General features: G+C 44.5%; 1 protein-coding gene across 1 annotated transcript in view; it reads right to left on the bottom strand.

Moving 5' to 3' along the window:
• Positions 1–19,272, bottom strand: part of LOC124003085 (paxillin-like) — a 59,248-nt gene extending 39,976 nt beyond the window's left edge. The window contains exon 1 of the mRNA XM_046311132.1: positions 19,110–19,272. Coding sequence (XP_046167088.1) covers positions 19,110–19,122 — 13 coding nt within the window. The 5' untranslated portion in view covers positions 19,123–19,272. The remainder of the gene's footprint in view (positions 1–19,109) is intronic.
• Positions 19,273–21,751: the final 2,479 nt, after the last annotated feature.

Below are 21,751 nucleotides of genomic sequence, written 5' to 3'. Positions count from 1 at the left end.
TAATTATTCTCTTATGTAAGCCACAAATGTTTTATTCACTATAAATGTTCATGCTGGATGATATTATGTGTTGCTGCTTAGGATATAAACACAAGCTAATATGGGTTTCAGTAGTCTTGTTCACCATTCTGCTTCATTCTAGATCAACCAGTGTCTGTTGCAGACTGTAGAGGGCGACATTGAATTGTTAAAAGAGCGTGAAAGAGAGAGAGAAAGGGACTGTTATGCAGAATGGGAAGTCAACAGTGAGCTTTTAAATGTCATTGGGTTTTGAGCGAGAGAAAGGTGGGGGGGGGGCACTGTTATGCAGAATGAGAGGTCAACATGAGTACTTTAAATGCCATTGTGTTGTGTGTTCCCATCTTAAAAATAGGCTACTTGGTATAGGGACATGCATTGTAAAAAGCCCTAATACCGTATGTCAAACAACAAGAGAATGGACAGAGGGAGTGAAAGATGGAGGGAGAATCTGCTATGGTTTAGGTTGTTGAACATGCCTGCCTTTATCTATCTGTGCATAAACTGTATATCCCCACTCTCTCTTCCTTCCCTTCTTATCTGATGGGCAACGAGGTGTGCTGGGAATTACTGACATGCTATTGCCTACTTGCTTTTTAAATACGAGAAAGCGTGGGGGGCGGGGTAGTTAGAGAGAGAATAGAGGAGTTTGACGGGCAAGAAAGCAAGGAAGGAAAAGGGGGAAGGTGTGAGAATTGCAGAAGTCATGGGAGAGATGAATTAAAGCCAGAAATGACCCTGCTCATATGTTTAGAAGGCTGTTGGTTCTCCAATAAGTTGAACACTTGAGCAGAGATTTAGAAAGTCAATTCGGATATAAAGATGTAGGATCTTAATTTGATCACTCTTTTGTTGCCGAAAAAAAAACAGGAAATACAAACTTGTAGTATATTTCCACTTAAAACAGTACATCAACCCGTACAAAAAATGGGCATTGACTATAATCCACATAATAATTCACATTTCATGTTGCTTCAGGATTATTTTCCTGCTGTAGCAAACTGGCTCAAATTAAGATCCTACATCTGTAGGCTACCAGTAGATAAAGCTTTCCTGATTTAATACTAAATGCATTTACAGTGTTGAGCCTGCAGCATTAGTATAAATTGACTAAAACGGTTTACAGTCAGCAGAGTGGCTTTGAATATGACATGAGCCGAGCTGGCAAGCTATTTAAGGAGAGATCCCCTACACACCCCCACACCCATACCTCCAGATCAGTGGCAGGCAGCAGAAGGCTGAAATGGTGTGTGCATCATTGGTTCCAGCTGCTTCTGCTACAATATTCACAGGTGCCTAGTACCACTAAAACAAGTGCAAACACTCACACAGGCAACCTCACCATACACATGCTATGGACAGGGCAGACAACCCAAACTGCAAACCTGGATGAGCCAATTACATAATGGATTTCAGAAAATACTTTTTTTAAAGGGTTTATGTGGCAACCTGGGTTTCAAACAAAAACAAAGCAGGCACCCTGCCACTTTCTTGCTATACAGCTGTGGGATGGGACTAGAGAAACTTAACCACTCCCAATAATCACTTGCCGTGAAAGAATACCCATACGTGCGTTCTAAATAGCAGGCTTTTTGGGTATACGAAAATAGAATGTCTTATAATATGTGAAATTTCTAAACTGTTGTAATCTGTAGCCGTTTACACTTTACACAACCCCTATACAGGTTGAAAATGGCAGATTTGGAGTACCACAGTATGAGTCATAATCCCTACAAAACCAAGCAGTCAAACAAATAAATGGTTCCAATCGTTTTTCTACCATTCTTTTTTGCCATAGGGGATTTTAGAAACATTTAAAATACGGGCTGTGTTGTGTGCTATGCAGACGACACACAATTAATCTTCTCCTTTCCCCATTCTGATGACCAGGTGGCGAATCGCATCTCTGCATGTCTGGCAGACATATCAGTGTGGATGACGGATCACCACCTCAAGCTGAACTTCGGCAAGACGGAGCTGCTCTTCCTCCCGGGGAAGGACTGCCCGTTCCATGATCTCGCCATCACGGTTGACAACTCCATTGTGTCCTCCTCCCAGAGCGCTAAGAACCTTGGCGTGATCCTGGACAACACCCTGTCGTTCTCAACTAACATCAAGGCGGTGGCCCGTTCCTGTAGGTTCATGCTCTACAACATCCGCAGAGTACGACCCTGCCTCACACAGGAAGCGGCGCAGGTCCTAATCCAGGCACTTGTCATCTCCCGTCTGGATTACTGCAACTCGCTGTTGGCTGGGCTCCCTGCTTGTGCCATTAAACCCCTACAACTCATCCAGAACGCCGCAGCCCGTCTAGTGTTCAACCTTCCCAAGTTCTCTCACGTCACCCCGCTCCTCCGCTCTCTCCACTGGCTTCCAGTTGAAGCTCGCATCCGCTACAAGACCATGGTGCTTGCCTACGGAGCTGTGAAGGGAACGGCACCTCAGTACCTCCAGGCTCTGATCAGGCCCTACACCCAAATAAGGGCACTGCGTTCATCCACCTCTGGCCTGCTCGCCTCCCTACCACTGAGGAAGTACAGTTCCCGCTCAGCCCAGTCAAAACTGTTCGCTGCTCTGGCTCCCCAATGGTGGAACAAACTCCCTCACGACGCCAGGACAGCGGAGTCAATCACCACCTTCCGGAGACACCTGAAACCCCACCTCTTTAAGGAATACCTAGGATAGGATAAAGTAATCCTTCTCACCCCCCCCCCCCCCTTAAAATATTTAGATGCACTATTGTAAAGTGGTTGTTCCACTGGATGTCATAAGGTGAATGCACCAATTTGTAAGTCGCTCTGGATAAGAGCGTCTGCTAAATGACTTAAATGTAATGTAAATGTGTGTAAGCTTACCCTGGCGTGACGTTTTGATAGCGTGGTTAACATAAAGAACTAAATATTACGTGATGATCTGGACGATACTGCCGAATCAAGGCAAAGTTAAGAATCTATCTTATCTAATGTTAACTAAATTTAGTAATGAATACATTTGCAAAATGTATTTCAATTGACAATTCTGTCTTGTGCAAGCTTTAAATACACACAATAACTGTTATCAAAGGTGTAAGCTAGAGATTACTACGTGCAGGAGCTTGCAGGGATTTGTAGTCTACTCTGATGCAAATGAGCATTTTTTGAATCAAGAGACCAAATTGAGCTGAATATATTGATAAATCACCTTGTCCGAGAGAGATTTACATGGTTACCACAACGTCACACTGTGATAAGCCTTCACTAAACACATCCCTTATTTGAAGTGTTTCTAAAAATCCCCCATGGGAAAAGGGAACGGTGGAAAACCAATTGGAATCATTTCCCTGTTGGACTGCTAGGTTTTATGGGTATTATGACACCTCTACTGTGGGGCTCTATAAGGGTCTAAATTGGAACGCAGTGACTGTATGGTAACATGCTATAGATGATGTCAGAGCTCTGGCTCTGCGCTTCACAGTGCTGTATGGGTTTTCACTAACAGCCATTCTGAACTTGAGCAATGCGCGCGTGACAAGAAGTGACCCATCCCTGCCGGCAACTGGGCAACTTTTGCAAATGTTTCTTGTCTGAGAGGGAAATTCTGTAAATGAAAATGACCTGATGTATTTTGAAAGATGAGGCATTGAGGATTATAATGAATACTGCTTTTGATGTCATACAAGCAAGCCAAACACCCATAAGTCCAAATGTGAACTTCACATTTCCAAATCACGGAACTCACGTCATATACAGTGTCAACGCTTATGGTCTCTATGTTTGATGTGCAGTTACAAGATGACATGTCTTCATACCCTGGGTTGTTCTGAACAGACTGATCCTACAGTATGTCTGCTATTGTGAAGAAAATGTGCCATGGCACATGACTCCTTTTCAATGAGCACCAAAAGTCTGATCGGTTTGTAGAAATTGCCTTGTGAAAGCATAACACTGTAAGATAGTATTTTATAACTTAGCTACAGAGCCTTCAAAAAGTATTCATACCCCTTGACTTATTCCACAGTTTGTTGTGTTACAGCCTGAATTCAAAATGGATGAAATAGATTATTCTCACCCACCCATAATGACAAAGTGAAAATATGTTAGAAATGTAGACTTATTCTTTTCGGCCTAAACAAGTGATAAATTATAGCTTTATTGCCAATTTATTGAAAATAAAATACAAAAACATCTAATTTAAATAAGTATTCACACCCCCGAGTCAATATATGTTAGAACACCCTTTGGCAGGGATTACACCTGGGAGTCTTTCTGGGCAAGTCTAAGAGCTTTGCACACCTGGATTGCACAATATTTGCACATTACTCTTTTTTTAAATCTTCAAGCTACAGTACCAGTCAAAAGTTTGGACACACCTACTCATTCAAGGGTTCTTTATTTTGACTACTGTAAGAAACATTTCAATTTAGCCCTATGCATACAGGCCAATTCCAACGAGTTAAAGGGTTAAATGCCAGGAATTCATATTAATTTAGGCTTTTAATCTAGTTCTCACAGCTAGCAATGTTTGACAAGAGCTGATCATCAGAATAGGGGACGTTCTTTAGAAAAATGAACGAACGGCCGGGAACAAGTGTGATCACGCATCTAAGATGACGCCTTCTCAGTACGGATTATAAGTACAGTATGTACTTTTTACTAAACAGTATGTTCTAAAAAAGTACGGCCCCGGACGATACCAGTTTCGTGATATTCTTTCCATGGCGAAAATTACAACACAAATCAGACCAAACTATTTGGTCCTTTAAAACATGCTGTAAAATAAGGTGGGCTTTAGCTTGGAAAACAAATGGGAAATAAACAAATGCGACTGGATGACATTGTTTCCAACATTAGGGCTGTTTTCCTAAAGATATTCGCTTCTTGTTTTGTTTCCTTGCCATGATTACTAATGAGTATTGCGAAAAAGGTACTGTCCTCGCCCTACTAAATGCACCGAACAAAAATATAAAACGCAGCATGCAACAATTTCAAAGATTTTACTGAGTTACAGTTCATATGAGGAAATCAGTCAATTGAAATGAATTCATTAGGTCCTAATCTATGGATTTCACATTACTGGGAATACGGTATCTGTTTGTCAGATACCGGATTTCACCCCCAGAATTGCACCATAAGATACAAATATTGTTCAGTCAGGCTAATTCGAGACTTATTAGGAGCATTAGAATATTTCTGGATGGAGTATGACATGCATGGCTACCCGTACGCTTTTCAAAATAATGACTTGACACACAAGCACACAGACAGACTTTAAGAGAAAATGACTCAAGAGTACTTCACTCTTCAGATGGGACTCTCCGCACACGCACACGCACACACACACACACACACACACACACACACACACACACACACACACACACACACACACACACACACACACACACACACACACACACACACACACACACACACACACACACACACACACACACACACACACACACACACACACACACACACACACACACACACACACAGCCATTCTTTAAATTTAGGTCACATTTGAGGTTGATGGGCATCTCTTTTTCAAGTGAGCCCTTGTCCACAGCAATCATTTCAAAAGGCTTTAACACATATCCTCGGGCTATGTGGCCCAGACATCCTCTACTCTAACCAAAGTGCAGTAACATCCAAACAGTTGCGCAATGCTCAAGCACCAATGCAGCACGAGAAACACTTCTGGCCAGGGTCCTGTGCACATCCACATAGCAAACCAGAACATAAGCAATAAAAAACATCTCAATTAATGATTCCACCAGAAAAGTCCTGTGTCGTATTCACCAGGGAACATAGTGGCAAAACGTTTTACAATGAAAAAAAAAAACGAAAACGTGTTTCTCATTAGACACTAGTACGGCTAGTCCCTCTCTGTTTCAGTTGGTTTCCTTCCGTTTCGTGCCTAGTAAACACAACCGAGGTCAAAGATCCTCCGGGATATCGTACCAACTCTAGAGCGATCAAACATTTCTGCACAGGGGGAGACCCACTTATGTTCTCTCGACCCTACTCTCAATCTCACACTTCACTCCAGTTTCAGCTTCTCATCTCTAATCCATAAACAAATTACCAAGACCAAATGCAATGTTTTCAAACTATTGTGTGCATTTCTGGGAATAGAATTTGCGTGAATGACTACAACCCATGTCTTATTTCACGAAATGTGCAGAGATGCATAAGAATCCACACTGTTGTTGACAATGAGCAAGAGGCTTGACAACACTTTACTTGGTCTAGACATACTAGTCCATGGGGTTGGGGGCTGCTGACTAGACCACTGATCAACTTGATGTTTGTCTCTGCCTGGGCTCTGAGCGGTACTGTCTCTGTTCTGGAGGCCAGTGTTGATCATAGGGTCCGAGACAGGCCTGCCTTTGTCAACCTCCGTCTTGGACACAATAAGAGAAGGAGGAGGGGGACGGCCCCTGAAACGCCATAAAGTTCAGGCAAACATCCCGCCAGGCCACATCATCGGCTGGAAAACAATCAGTGCTGTTTAAGTGCCAGAGAGGGAGAGTGAGAGGGTGAAAGGGTTCGGACTGAGAAGGCGAGGCTTCTATTAAGCAGTAGTCGGCCAGGAAATCTGTTTCCGCAGACGTAGAAGCCCCATCTCCCGCAGCAGTGGGTTATAGTCCTAATCTGTAATCAGTGTTGTCAGAGGAGACAACTGGAAATTGAGTTTGGATTGGTCCAGCTCGCCTTATAACTGGATCCAGCAGATGATTGGAACCTACAGAAACTCTCCACCGTCCGCGCATGTTGTTCATTCTCCTAAGAACTCCACATAAGAACGAACGCACTGTCACGCACACACACCTGATAAAAAGGACTGCATTGGGCCCAAATACAGAAGGACAGTGTACTGTTTGACGGATGAAGTCGGGCCTTTTTCACTAGCTCTGAAACAGCTGTTGCCTCCTTCTCAGTGAAGTCAGGCCTTTGAAGTGTTTCACTTTCAATGTGTGAATTTTCTTCGACAGGTTATCTTTTCAACATACGTCCAGTGGCGCTGCAGTATTGTGGCGATTGTTCATTTCAGAGGTGTTTGGTTGAAGTTTGTACCGCCATTGTTCGGTGGTCTGTACTAAGCAGTAGTTGTTTCAGTGTACATAGATGTGATTGTTTTGTAGCTGACCCGAAATGTTGGGCGTAGTTCACAGGCATTGTCACCACCACAAAGGAAGAAAAAGAGGATCTTACTTCAGAAAACTTTGAGTGACTATTTCAAGTGGAGGACTTTGTTGAACGTCTACAGGGCCTTTGGAAAGTATTCAGACCTCTTGACTTTGTCCACATTTTGTTACGTTACAGCCTTTTTCAAAAATGTATTGAATAGATTATTCTCACCCACCCATAATGACAAAGTGAAAACATGTTAGAAATGTAGACCTATTCTTTTCTGCCTCTAACGCTTAACTGCGCCTTCACCAAATGCTAAACAAGTGATAAACCCCCCCCCAAAAAAGTGCTTTGTCATTATGGGGTATTGTGTGTAGAACGCTGAGTATTGCTTTCATTTAACCCATTTTAGAATACGGCTGTAACGTAACAAAATGTGGGAAAAGTCAAGGGGCCTGAAGACTTACCAGTCACAGGCTACTTCTCACTTACCACTAGAAAAGGAAAGATTTAGATGTGGGCATGGCCACATTTAGACAGAACCACATTCTCCCACAAGTGACGGATAGAACTTGTAGTCTTAACTTTTACGATTCACATCAAATTTGGAATGTTCAGGGTCTGTTTCCCGGGTTTAGAGTAATCCTAGTCCTGGACTGAACAGCCCTTTTAAATGAAGATTCTCCTTCCAAAGTGATTTTTAGTCAAGGAATAATAGTACCCGGGAAAACAGTCTTAGAAGTACCTGAAGCACAAGTCACTGTGCCTCCCTAGCCCCGGTCACTTATGCCTCACCACAGACCCACAGACACACACACACACGCAAGAAAGCACTCAGTCACATGCAGCCTCCCAGACAAAGGCTACACATAGGTCAGAGGCACACAGACCCATAGGGCTGCAGAGGCAGGCACACAGATCAAGTCAGACTCAGAGACATGGGGCTGCTGTGCTTTGCATTACGAGAGGAAATGACACATTGGCCCTTGGGCCATCTCCCTCCGCTAAGACTGACAAACAGACAGTGACAACTAAGATATTCCACTGAGCCCTCTCACAACACAGACAGAAGCCCTTTAAAATACAGTAAAACACACTGTCCATGTCAAGCATATTCTGTTCCCATAAACATAGGCCAACATTATATCAATTTACTTGACGCACGCACACACACACACACACACACACACACACACACACACACACACACACACACACACACACACACACACACACACACACACACACACACACACACACACACACACACACACACACTATTGTAGTGGTCCCGTGTGCAGTGTAATGGTGAACATTAGAACCAGATGACAGGAGGAGTCTGTGTATGTCAGTTCTCATTCAGGGGTAACAACGAGTTATCTCACTCAGCCCAGTGCACCAACGGCACTTCAAACTGGCCTGTTTTAGCTTTTGAGGAAACACACGTACATATACATTTAGCAGGGGGCACATTCAGATGTGACATGACCACGCCCTCAACTGCGGAAGATGACGGTGTGTTAGTGGTGGATGTGCTGATGTAGAGCTACACGATAACCTTAGTCCTAGAAACGCATCGTGCAGAACGGCATAGTGCTCGACTTTGCCTTGAGCCGAACAACACCCGTGCCTATATATCCTCCGAACACCGGCTTCTCGGGCATTAAATAGAGCACGTGTGTGTGCTTTCTTAGAGGCACAACTTGAAGTTTGATTTCTGCTAAAAGGCATTGATTGTCAAGGCTGAACGGAGAGAGGGGGGGGGGTGTATTGTTTGCACTCACTCACAGTGAGTGAGGGAGTAAGGACAATTGTGTGAGCATCGGTTGTTTACATATTTTTATACTGTGGTAACATTTTTGAGATTGCACCTGTAGGTGTAACTCACATTGCTGTCAAAGCTCTGGTTGTCCATGTGCTAGCTCCAATAGCTGCAGCTGGTTAAGGCGGCATGATCTTTGCGACATGGGGCTGCGCAATATCATGCTGAAACATGAGGTGATGGCGGCGGATGAATGGCACGACAATGGGCCTTCCGGATCTCGTCACGGTATCTCTGTGCCTTCAAATTGCCATCGATAAAATGCAATTTTGTTAGTTGACTGTAGCTTATGCCTGCCTGCCTGCCCATACCATAACCCCACCACCACCACCACGGGGCACTCTGTTCACAACCTTGACATCAGCAAACCGCTCGCCCTCACGACGCCATACACTCTGTATGCCTCCTGCAAGATAAAGTTGAAACCGGGATTTGTCCGTGAAGAGCACACTTCTTGAGCGTGCCAGTGGCCATCGAAAGTGAGCATTTGCCCACTTGGAACTCAGTTCCGACGCCGAACTGCAGTCAGGTCAAGACCCTGGTGAGGATGATATTATGCAGATGAGCTTCCCTGAGACGGTTTTTGACAGTTTGTGGAGAAATTCTACGGTTGTGCAAACCCACAATTTCTCATCAGCTGTCCGGGTGGCTAGTCTTAGACGATCCCGCAGGTGGAGAAGCCGGATATGGAGGTCCTGGGCGGGCGTGGTTAAGTGGTCTGCAGTTGTGCGGCCGGTTGGACGTACTACCAAATTCTCTAAAACGATGTTGCAGTCAGCATGCCAATTGCACACTCCCTCAAAACTTAAGACATTTGTGGAATTGTATTGTGTGACAAAACTGCACATTTTAGAGTGGTCTTTTATTGTCTCCTGTATCATGTGGTTTAACCTGCATTCCACTAGCAGAACCCCTCGACAACAGCCAATGAAATTGCAGGGCGCCAAATACAAATCTGAAAAATCTAATTTCTCAAACATACAAGTATTAGGCACCATTTTAAAGATACAATTCTCATTAATCCAGCCACAGTGTCTGATTTAAAAAATGCTTTACAGCGAAAGCTCCACAAATGATTATGTTAGGTCACCACCAAGTCACAGAAACACCCAGCCATTTTTCCAGCCAAAGAGAGGAGTCACAAAAAGCACAAATAGAGATAAAATTCATCACTAACCTTTGATGATCTTCATCAGATGACACTCATATGACTTAATGTTACACAATACATGTATGTTTTGTTCGATAAAGGGCATATTTATATCCAAAAATCTAATTTTACATTGGCGTGTTATGTTCAGTAGTTCCAAAACATGCAGTGATTTTGCAGAGAGCCACATCAATTTACAGAAATACTCATTATAAATGTTGATGTGTTATGCATGGAACCTATGATAAACTTCTCCTTAATGCAACCACTGTGTCAGATTTCAAAAAAACTTTTCGGAAAAAGCATAATCTGAGAACGGCGCTCAGAGCCCAAACCAGCCAAAATAAATATCCGCCATGTTGCGCAGTCAACAGTAGTCAGAAATAGCATTGTAAATATTCACTTACCTTTGATGATTTTCACCAGAATGCACTCCCAAGAATCCCACTTCCACAATAAATGTTTGATTTGTTCGATAAAGTTCATCATTTATGTCCATATACCTCCTTTTGTTAGGGTGTTTGGTAAACAAATCTAAACACGCAACTTCCAGCGGAAAGGTCTGAAGAAAATTCCAAAAATAGTTATATTACTGTTCGTAGAAACATATCAAATGATGTATAGAATCAATCTTTAGGATGTTTTTATCATAAATGTTCAATAATGTTCCAACCGGAGAATTCCTTTGTCTGTAGAAAAGCAATGGAAATGGAGCTACCTCTCATGTGAATGCTCGTGACTGCTGGCAGACCTCTGACTCATTCCTCTCTCATTCAGCTCCCCTTCATAGTAGAAGCATCAAACAATGTTCTAAAGATGGTTGACATCTAGTGGAAGCCTTAGGAAGTGCAACGTAATCAATATTTCACTGTATCGTCAATACGGACGGAGTTGAAAAACTACAAACCTCAGATTTCCCACTTCCTGTTTTGTTTTTTTTTCTCAGATTTTTGCCTTCCATATGAGTTCTGTTATACACACAGACATCATTCAAACAGTTTTAGAAACTTCAGAGTATTTTCTATCCGATACTACTAACAATATGCATATATTAGCATCTGGGACTGAGTAGGAGGCAGTTTACACTGGGCACGCTATTCATCCAAAAGTGAAAACGCTGCCCCCTATCCCAATGAAGTTAATCAACTTCTTCATATGCCACACCTGTTAGGTTATCTTGGCAAATGCAAAATGTTCATTAACAGATATGTAAACAAAGTTGTGCATAGAATTTGAGAGAAATATGCTTTTTTTTGCAAATGGAAAATTTCTGGGATATTTTATTTCAGCTCAGGAAACATGGGACCAACACTTTACATGTTTCGTTTATATTCTTGTGCAGTGTAAGTGTAAAAATGTGGAACACATGGGACATAACACTAGTTGAGTGGTCTTGTGTGTTTTTGCCTCTCACATCCACTGTCATGTTTGTCATTTATTATCATGTCTTGTCCCTGTGCTCCCCATGCTATTCGTTTCCCTCTGCTGGTCTTATTTGGTTCTTTCCCTCCTATCCCTCTCTCTCCCCCTCCCTCTCTCACTCTCTCGCTCTCTCTTCTCTCTGTCGTTCCGTTCCTGCTCCCAGCTGTTCCTATTCCCCTAATCATCATTTAGTCTTCCCACACCTGTTCCCGATCCTTTCCCCTGATTAGATTCCCTATTTATTCCTTTGTAATCTGTTCCTGTGCCATCGGTTCCTTGTTTTGTATTCCATGCTGTGATTGCGTTTCGCCCTGTCCTGTCGTGTTTTTTGCCGTGATTGTGTATCACCCTGTCCTGTCGTGTTTTGTGCCTTCTTCAGACGCTGCGTGTGAGCAGGTGTCTCAGTCGACTACGGCCTGCGCCTACCCGAAAGCGACCTGCAGTCTGTGGCCGCTTCTCCAGTTGTTTTTTCCCTCTACAAATCTAGAGGATTTCAGTTATTCCGTTTTGAGCATTAATAAACTCTGTTTCTGTTAAGTCGCGTTTGGGTCCTCTTTCACCTGCATGACAGAAGGAACCGACCAAGGAATGGACCCAGCGACTTCAGACGCTCGTTACACTGCCGTCGAGTTCCAAGGAGCCATGCTCGGCAGACACGAGCAGGAATTGTCTGCTGCTCGCCATGCCGTGGAGAACCTGGCCGCTCAGGTTTCCGACCTCTCTGGACAGTTCCAGAGTCTACGTCTCGTGCCACCTGTTACTCCCTGGCCTGCCGAGCCTCCAGAACCCAGGGTTAATAACCCACCTTGCTACTCCGGGCAGCCCACTGAGTGCCGCTCCTTTCTCACGCAGTGTGAGATTGTGTTCTCTCTCCAACCCCACACATACTCTAGAGAGAGAGCTCGGGTTGCTTACGTCATTTCACTCCTTACTGGCCGGGCTCGAGAATGGGGCACAGCTATCTGGGAGGCAAGGGCTGATTGCTCTAACAGATTCCAGAACTTTAAAGAGGAGATGATTCGGGTTTTTGACCGTTCAGTTTTTGGTGAGGAGGCTTCTAGGGCCCTGGCTTCCTTATGCCAAGGTGAACGGTCCATAACGGATTATTCCATTGAGTTTCGCACTCTTGCTGCCTCTAGTGAGTGGAACGAGCCGGCGCTGCTCGCTCGTTTTCTGGAGGGACTCCACGCAGCGGTTAAGGATGAGATTCTCTCCCGGGAGGTTCCTTCAGATGTGGACTCTTTGATTGCTCTCGCCATCCGCATAGAACGACGGGTAGATCTTCGTCACCGGGCTCGTGGAAGAGAGCTCGCATCAACGGTGTTTCCCTGCTCCGCATCGCAACCATCTCCCTCCTCTGGCTTTGAGACTGAGCCCATGCAGCTGGGAGGGATTCGCATCTCGAATAAGGAGAGGGAACGGAGGATCACCAACCGCCTGTGCCTCTATTGCGGAGTTGCTGGACATTTTGTTAATTCATGTCCAGTAAGAGGCCAGAGCCCATCAGTAAGCGGAGGGCTACTGGTGAGCGCTACTACTCAGTCCTCTTCATCTAGATCTTGTACTACTATGTCGGTCCATCTACGCTGGACCGGTTCGGGTGCTACATGCAGTGCCTTGATTGACTCTGGGGCTGAGGGTTGTTTCATGGACGAAGCATGGGTTCGGAAACATAACATTCCTTTCAGACCGTTAGACAAGCCTACGCCCATGTTTGCCTTAGATGGTAGTCATCTTCCCAGTATCAAATTTGAGACACTACCTTTAACTCTCACAGTATCTGGTAACCACAGTGAGACTATTTCTTTTTTGATTTTCCGTTCACCGTTTACACCTGTTGTTTTGGGTCATCCCTGGCTAGTATGTCATAATCCTTCTATTAATTGGTCTAGTAATTCTATCCTATCCTGGAACGTTTCTTGTCATGTGAAGTGTTTAATGTCTGCCATCCCTCCCGTTTCTTCTCTCCCTACTTCTCAGGAGGAACCTGGCGATTTGACAGGAGTGCCGGAGGAATATCATGATCTGCGCACGGTCTTCAGTCGGTCCCGAGCCAACTCCCTTCCTCCTCACCGGTCGTATGATTGTAGTATTGATCTCCTTCCAGGGACCACGCCTCCTCGAGGTAGACTATACTCTCTGTCGGCTCCCGAACGTAAGGCTCTCGAGGATTATTTGTCTGTGTCTCTTGACGCCGGTACCATAGTGCCTTCTTCTTCTCCGGCCGGGGCGGGGTTCTTTTTGTTAAGAAGAAGGACGGTACTCTGCGCCCCTGCGTGGATTATCGAGGGCTGAATGACATAACGGTTAAGAATCGTTATCCGCAAATTCCCCTTATGTCATCAGCCTTCGAGATTCTGCAGGGAGCCAGGTGCTTTACTAAGTTGGACCTTCGTAACGCTTACCATCTCGTGCGCATCAGAGAGGGGGACGAGTGGAAAACGGCGTTTAACACTCCGTTAGGGCATTTTGAGTACCGGGTTCTGCCGTTCGGTCTCGCCAATGCGCCAGCTGTTTTTCAGGCATTAGTTAATGATGTTCTGAGAGACATGCTGAACATTTTTGTTTTTGTCTATCTTGACGATATCCTGATTTTTTCTCCGTCACTCGAGATTCATGTTCAGCACGTTCGACGTGTTCTACAGCGCCTTTTAGAGAATTGTCTCTACGTAAAGGCTGAGAAGTGCTCTTTTCATGTCTCCTCCGTTACTTTTCTCGGTTCCGTTATTTCCGCTGAAGGCATTCAGATGGATTCCGCTAAGGTCCAAGCTGTCAGTGATTGGCCCGTTCCAAGGTCACGTGTCGAGTTGCAGCGCTTTTTAGGTTTCGCTAATTTCTATCGGCGTTTCATTCGTAATTTCGGTCAAGTTGCTGCCCCTCTCACAGCTCTTACTTCTGTCAAGACGTGTTTTAAGTGGTCCGGTTCCGCCCAGGGAGCTTTTGATCTTCTAAAAGAACGTTTTACGTCCGCTCCTATCCTCGTTACTCCTGACGTCACTAGACAATTTATTGTCGAGGTTGGCCCTTCAGAGGTAGGCGTGGGAGCCATTCTATCCCAGCGCTTCCAGTCTGACGATAAGGTTCATCCTTGCGCTTATTTTTCTCATCGCCTGTCGCCATCTGAGCGCAACTATGATGTGGGTAACCGTGAACTGCTCGCCATCCGCTTAGCCCTAGGCGAATGGCGACAGTGGTTGGAGGGGCGACCGTTCCTTTTGTCGTTTGGACAGACCATAAGAACCTTGAGTACATCCGTTCTGCCAAACGACTTAATGCCCGTCAAGCTCGTTGGGCGTTGTTTTTCGCTCGTTTCGAGTTTGTGATTTCTTACCGTCCGGGTAGCAAGAACACCAAGCCTGATGCCTTATCCCGTCTGTTTAGTTCTTCTGTGGCTTCTACTGATCTCGAGGGGATTCTTCCTTATGGGCGTGTTGTCGGGTTGACAGTCTGGGGAATTGAAAGACAGGTTAAGCAAGCACTCACGCACACTGCGTCGCCGCGCGCTTGTCCTAGTAACCTCCTTTTCGTTCCTGTTTCCACTCGTCTGGCTGTTCTTCAGTGGGCTCACTCTGCCAAGTTAGCTGGTCATCCCGGTGTTCGAGGCACTCTTGCGTCTATTCGCCAGCGCTTTTGGTGGCCGACTCAGGAGCGTGACACGCGCCGTTTCGTGGCTGCGTGTTCAGACTGCGCGCAGAAGAAGTCTGGTAATTTTTTTCTGCTTCTGCTCCTGGTCTTGCTGGGTCTCAGTCTGTTCCCTGCCATCGCATCTCTCCTGTTCTTGTCCCTGCCCTTGCTGTGTCTCAGTCTGTCCCTAGTTCTCATTTTTTTAGAGTAGTACCCTAGTTTCCCTTTTTATCGTTTTTCGTTACGGTCCTGAGGAGAGGAGTGGGGTTCTTTCTCGGGACGTGCTGGACCGTTTGATCTATGATTTCCTCCGTTGCTGCCAGTGTTCCTCCTCGAGAGCGCCAGGAGGCGCTCGGTGAGTGGGGGGGTACTGTCATGTTTGTCATTTATTATCATGTCTTGTCCCTGTGCTCCCCATGCTATTCGTTTCCCTCTGCTGGTCTTATTTGGTTCTTTCCCTCCTATCCCTCTCTCTCCCCCTCCCTCTCTCACTCTCTCGCTCTCTCTTCTCTCTGTCGTTCCGTTCCTGCTCCCAGCTGTTCCTATTCCCCTAATCATCATTTAGTCTTCCCACACCTGTTCCCGATCCTTTCCCCTGATTAGATTCCCTATTTATTCCTTTGTAATCTGTTCCTGTGCCATCGGTTCCTTGTTTTGTATTCCATGCTGTGATTGCGTTTCGCCCTGTCCTGTCGTGTTTTTTGCCGTGATTGTGTATCACCCTGTCCTGTCGTGTTTTGTGCCTTCTTCAGACGCTGCGTGTGAGCAGGTGTCTCAGTCGACTACGGCCTGCGCCTACCCGAAGCGACCTGCAGTCTGTGGCCGCTTCTCCAGTTGTTTTTTCCCTCTACAAATCTAGAGGATTTCAGTTATTCCGTTTTGAGCATTAATAAACTCTGTTTCTGTTAAGTCGCGTTTGGGTCCTCTTTCACCTGCATGACATCCACTCACTGACAAGTCAGCAAACACATTTAAGAGGAGTAGGAAGTAGGGTGTGCTTGAATGTCCGTGTGAGACCTCACCTCTCATCCTCCTCCTGCGTTTGTGTGTGTGTGGTTTGTTTATGCATAGGAGCCCGGCCTGGGTCGGGTTGTGTGGTTTGAGTGACGGTGCCAGAAATAGACAACGGAGTCCATAAAGTGTGTGTGAGAGAGGGAGAGGCTACCTGGGGGCTGCCGCCTCAGCACTTCAGAGAGAGACGAGGACAAACTTGCTGGCCCCTCTTTTCATGATATACCTCTGCCTACCAAGGAAAACCTTCCCGGTAAACATTTCGCTTTACCAGTCCTTTTTCAATTACCAGTCCTTTTTCAATTACCAGTCATTTTTCAATTACCAGTCCTTTTTTCAATTATAATAACTGAGTAATTACTTGGTAAAGTTTGGTCCTAAACTCTAATTCAGCCATGAGATGAACTAGGAAAGCAAGGGTATAAAAGACATGAATTACCAAGTGTTTCTATTATGAAATGGGCAGTATTGGATACAGCTTAACTTCCATTCTCTGGAATATGTTGTTGCTGATGTGTTGTGGCCCTCAAACCCCCCTAAAAGCTATTCAGAATCCCTATGACAACATTTACAACCCCTCACTGCATGGCCATAAAGCCACACTGGATTGTGCAACTCTTCATTTTTGAGGGAGAGCTTTAAGGAGAAGCCCTTCAACTACATAAGTGGAGACGGTGTCTGCATCCCAAATGGCAACATATTCCCTATACAAGTGCATTATTTTTAAACAAGGGTCCATAGAGCTTGGGTCAAAAGTAGTGCACTATGTAGGGGATAGGGTGCCTTTTGGGACACTACCTGTGTGTCCATAAATATTGACAGGGTTTAGTGTGACAAACATTCATGGCATGATTTTCTTTGGACACTAAGGATAACATTTGGAAGGGAGGGTGATTTCCCGTTGGTCATTTAGAAGATGTGTATGATTTCAACTACGCCACTGAGGTGGGCGCAGTCACATAGGTAAGTTGTTAGTGCCCCTTTCAACTCGAGTGGAAAACAAACTACGGCCCTTTTCACACTACAGAGCCAAGTCAAACTGAGCAAAAATGAGTGGAGCAGTACTGGGATGACCTGGTTATGCATCGAGTCGCTGGAAAGGACAATGTGGAAAGAATATATCTGAGCCAGTACAGTACGGTTCAGGTTGTCCCCTATAGTATTGCGAATCAGGCAAAAGACTCAGTAGGTACGACGCTGTTCTCCTGCATTTCATGCGATGCCGCTTCGCTCGGTCCTGCAAGTGTCGGCGTGGCAATTTTGTTTTAACATCCAAAATCAAATTAGACCTTTATAAAAGGGGCCTCACATTACATGGCAACCTATATCAATACCATAATAGCATGAGCCACATGTCTTTTACAGAACAGTTTGTTACCTGTCTTGAAGTTAAGCTGTTATTCTGAACCATTTTTAGCATCCAATTAAATGCATTTTGTTTAGCATCCAATAATGTGTTTTTCAGATGACTGACTAAATTTAACCTCATGGTTTCCATGTCCAACAGACAAACCTTGACCCAGACACACCCACATATACGATTCCCCCCCTGCAATATTCCATTGCTGAATGAGTGTGAGCGTTGGGTGTGCAAAACCTGTGAACACACTGCTGTGGTCTATTTTGAGACTCTGATACAATTATGAACTGGGAGTGCTCTCTCTAATCACTTGTGGAGGTTCCCTAATGATGACAGAAGCAACAGCACAACCATTCCATGCTGTTAGCAGCAAACCAATAGCATGTATTGTAGGCTAGCTATTTTTGGGAGGCGAGTTAATTCAGGTTTTCACCACTGTTCACTGATGAATCCATTAAGGTTGCGAGCTGACACTGATCTGCCCATAAGCCGTGGTCAGTTCGTGTGGAGCTAGGACGTTCATTGTAAAAGCAGATTCATACATTTTTGTAAGAAAACAGATGGTGTCACACTGTGGACAGCATGCACAATGAACCCCACGAGTCCAAACTGGGCTGGGGGGGGGGGGGGGGGCGTTGTGTTTCTGCATGACCGGCACTCAAATACCAGAATGAACTCCCTACTCATCATCTGCACATGGACCCCATCATTGGCTTAGATCAAATAGGACAGAAGGGAAACCCAGATGCTCACACAGTTACAGGTAAAAAAAGATCATTAAAAAATACATAAATAAAGGTAACAGAAATATTCAACATAAAACATGTACATTGAGAGATACGCATGAACTCTTTAAATAAGTAGATGCAAAAAGAAAACAAACGGCAGCAGAGAACTAGAATTAACAGATTTCTTCAAACCTGAGGCTACACATTTATGGCTCAACAAACGCCCCAACTTGGAAAGTAGCAGAGGTGTGCACCTCGGTCACCAGATACCACCGAATGTCATGAAAAGTGCGAGTGTTGCAAGATGAGTGCATGCATAGTCGCTGTCATCATTTAGTTGCATTGCCCGTTAGCACCGGGCAAAACTGCATACCGACTCGCAAAATTCAGATTGGCAATCTGTCATGTAATTAAAAAGTTGATATGCAAATCAACTAATATGTGACGAGTCAGTTAAAAACATGAGGCTGAATCCTAATGTGCATGTACATTGCTAACATTGTGTTCAAATTGGGTTTTGAAAACACATGTGCGAGCATTGCTTCACAGCTATCAGGAGTTCACAATAATCACGAATTGGATGTCTAGCCTATTGCTCCCTCCATGACGCCAAGGCAAAAATCAAAATTTCGGAACCACAGCGGGCCTCCAACCTGCCGATTCCCACGCTGTGTAATAGGATAGCTACAGCTGGGTAATAACTGGCTATAACGTTAGCGACATTTGTTGTCCTGTGATATAGCTATTAACAGATTTGTTGTGCGCCGAGGAACGAGCGATATCCAGGTAATCTGGCAGTAAGAAAAGATGGGAAACAATTCGATAGCTCTAGCTAGGAAATAACAACAATCACATTTACCTAAATCATCCATGGTGGTAGCAGCAGGAGTCGGTTCTACTCTGCAAACCGAGGCGGTTTTCCTTTGATTCGATTGTTGGTAGCACAGATCTGTCTACGCCGTGGCTGCTATACAGAAATTCCAGTGATCTGAATGCAGCAAATAAGTTTTCAATTTAGCTGCTGCCTGCTACAATCGAGGAGGAGACAAATGCACTCATGGGGACACGCAGCTCGCCCCCACCTGGAGCCTCCAAGTTTTACCAGTAGGCTGGTGCATTTAAACTTTTAGCGGTAGTCTGCCATCTAGCGGCAGTGGGCGATTTTTTAAATGTATTCTTTTACTAGGGATGTTCTGATTAAAGCTACAATATGGGATTCGTTTTTCAGCGAAATGGCAGCCCCGAGCTCCGCCAGTTATTTTGGGTTTAGGGAAGCTCAATATTTGGTGAGAAGATAAGTGACACGCACACAATTCCAATTTCCAATCAATGTGTATTTCTGTTTATTGGAGATAAATGGTATGCAACCCTGGCCTAAATAATAAATCAATCCGATTTGTGTTGCGCCATTCGAGCCAATATGTAGAACGCTGATGAACGCTTAAACAATTGGCAATACGTCCAAAGTGATCCTCGTGGAATTATTTAAGAAATGAAATAAAATAAAAAATGCTTAAGTATTGTAACGCCCTGGGTTTATAAGCGCGGATATCGACTCTGCCGCTCGAGCATGCTTTTGTACATCGCCTTGGTCCGTACAATTGCCCTTATTTTAGCGCCCCAAAAACGTAATACTGCCAGATCAACTGTGAAGTCAATACCATTGTAAAGCACAATTTCTCCCCTTTCCAACAGAATCAATTACATGACCTAAATGCTGTCCATTTCTGCATAATTCAAGCAAGAAACTAATGCGTGATAGTGAGAAGGAGAGATGTTGTGTGGGAAAATTGTATTTTTTCCACTCAATCTGTCCAATTTATCACCTTATCACCTCTAAAATGTAAATAAAACACTATAAAGAGTTTGTGTAATGTGTTATGACATACCTATTTGAAGGTTTGTGTCGAATTTGAATTGGGTTTTCAGGGCGATGCTAAAGTGATCTTAGAAGTAAACAGCGGATTTGAGAATGATGATCGCATGCAAGGCTGCCGAAAAAAATTACTAGGTATCCCCTCCTTACCCTCGTCACTGTCCATTTCTTGTTTTTAAACGATGATAAGAAGTGCTACACCTGGTGGAGAGAGATTATAAGATATAAATAGTTGCTTTATGCATGCTGTATGTTACGACATGACACGTCAAGATGTAACGGAGGGTCAGTTTTTTCAACTTTTCTCCAATACTATAGAGCCATTACCATGTCGATCAACGCTTGAATAGAAACCGAGTTCACACCCCCGATTTTGACGTCAACACAGTCCCATTAGCTTTCTTTGCAGCCTCGTTTGAATGTTGCAGTTGCGCAAAAGTTGTACGGAATGGGGTGAGTTTACATTACCAATTAACAGTGAGAAGTTAAAAATAATAATTCACAAACCAAAAAAATCGAAGGCTAGGTGGCCTACACTGGTGACTACTGCAATCTCATCTGAAAAATTGTTTGTTGTAGCCTGACAGGCCTGTTATTCATTTAGGTCTGTCATTGATTTTGGCATGTTATGTGGCGTGATCAAGCCTTTGACATGGACAGCCATTTGATTATTTAGACAATAATGTCACAGACAGGCCAGAATTATGCCTGAAAATATTCAGAGAAAGAAGGAAAACCTTCATGAGCAAAACCAGCGACTCCTCGTGGACAATGACAGTTACCCGGTTGCCATCCGGAAATAGAAGGAACACCTTGGCTGTCTTGACACCAAGGTAAGACCAATCAGAATGACTGTTGCTAAATTACTTGATAAAGGACTGTTGCATGTTGCTAAAGCTCTCTCAGATCAGTCAGTGGGATGGACAATGATAACCTGGTCCCAGATCTACTTGGTATGAAAATAACCTATGGCTATATAGGAGTATGGAAGGTACCACAAACAGATCTAGGACCAGGCTAGAATAATTACCTTTTTTCAAGCTATTCCTTTTCCTCAGATGAAGGAGATCCTGCTAAGCTGTGGCAGAGGAAGAAGGAGATGGGGTTAGGAAACGCACCCTGAGGATACTTCATCAGAGGCAGCACAGCCGCATCATAGAGGACCATGTCAACCAGGTACTGCAGTCATCATCACCAACCAATTCTATTTCCATTCAACACTCACACAATCACATAAACCTACATCCATTACGCGCTCACACAATCACACTAACCATGTATTTGTTGTGTTGGCTATGAACAAAGATGGTGGATAAATGAAGGTAGTTCACTGAGACCGTTTGTGTGTGGTGCCAGGACAGCAACCTCTCCCTCAATGTGAGCAAGACTAAGGAGCGATAGGAAGAGGCGAGCCAAACAGGCCCCCATTAATACCAATGGGCCTGTAGTGGAGCGGTTTGAAAGTTTCAAGTTCCTTGGTGTCCACATCACCAACAAACTATCATGGTCCAAACATACCAAGACAAAATCTTTTCCCCCTCAGGAGACTGAAAAGATTTGGCATGGGTACTCAGATCCACAAAAAGTTCTACAGCTGCACCATCAAGAGCGGTTGCATCACCGCC

This window comes from Oncorhynchus gorbuscha, linkage group LG18 (genome assembly GCF_021184085.1).
Source record: "Oncorhynchus gorbuscha isolate QuinsamMale2020 ecotype Even-year linkage group LG18, OgorEven_v1.0, whole genome shotgun sequence".
Classification (NCBI taxonomy): domain Eukaryota; kingdom Metazoa; phylum Chordata; class Actinopteri; order Salmoniformes; family Salmonidae; genus Oncorhynchus; species Oncorhynchus gorbuscha.
Note: the sequence above shows the minus strand (reverse complement) of the source record. Positions and strands in the feature narration are given on the sequence as shown.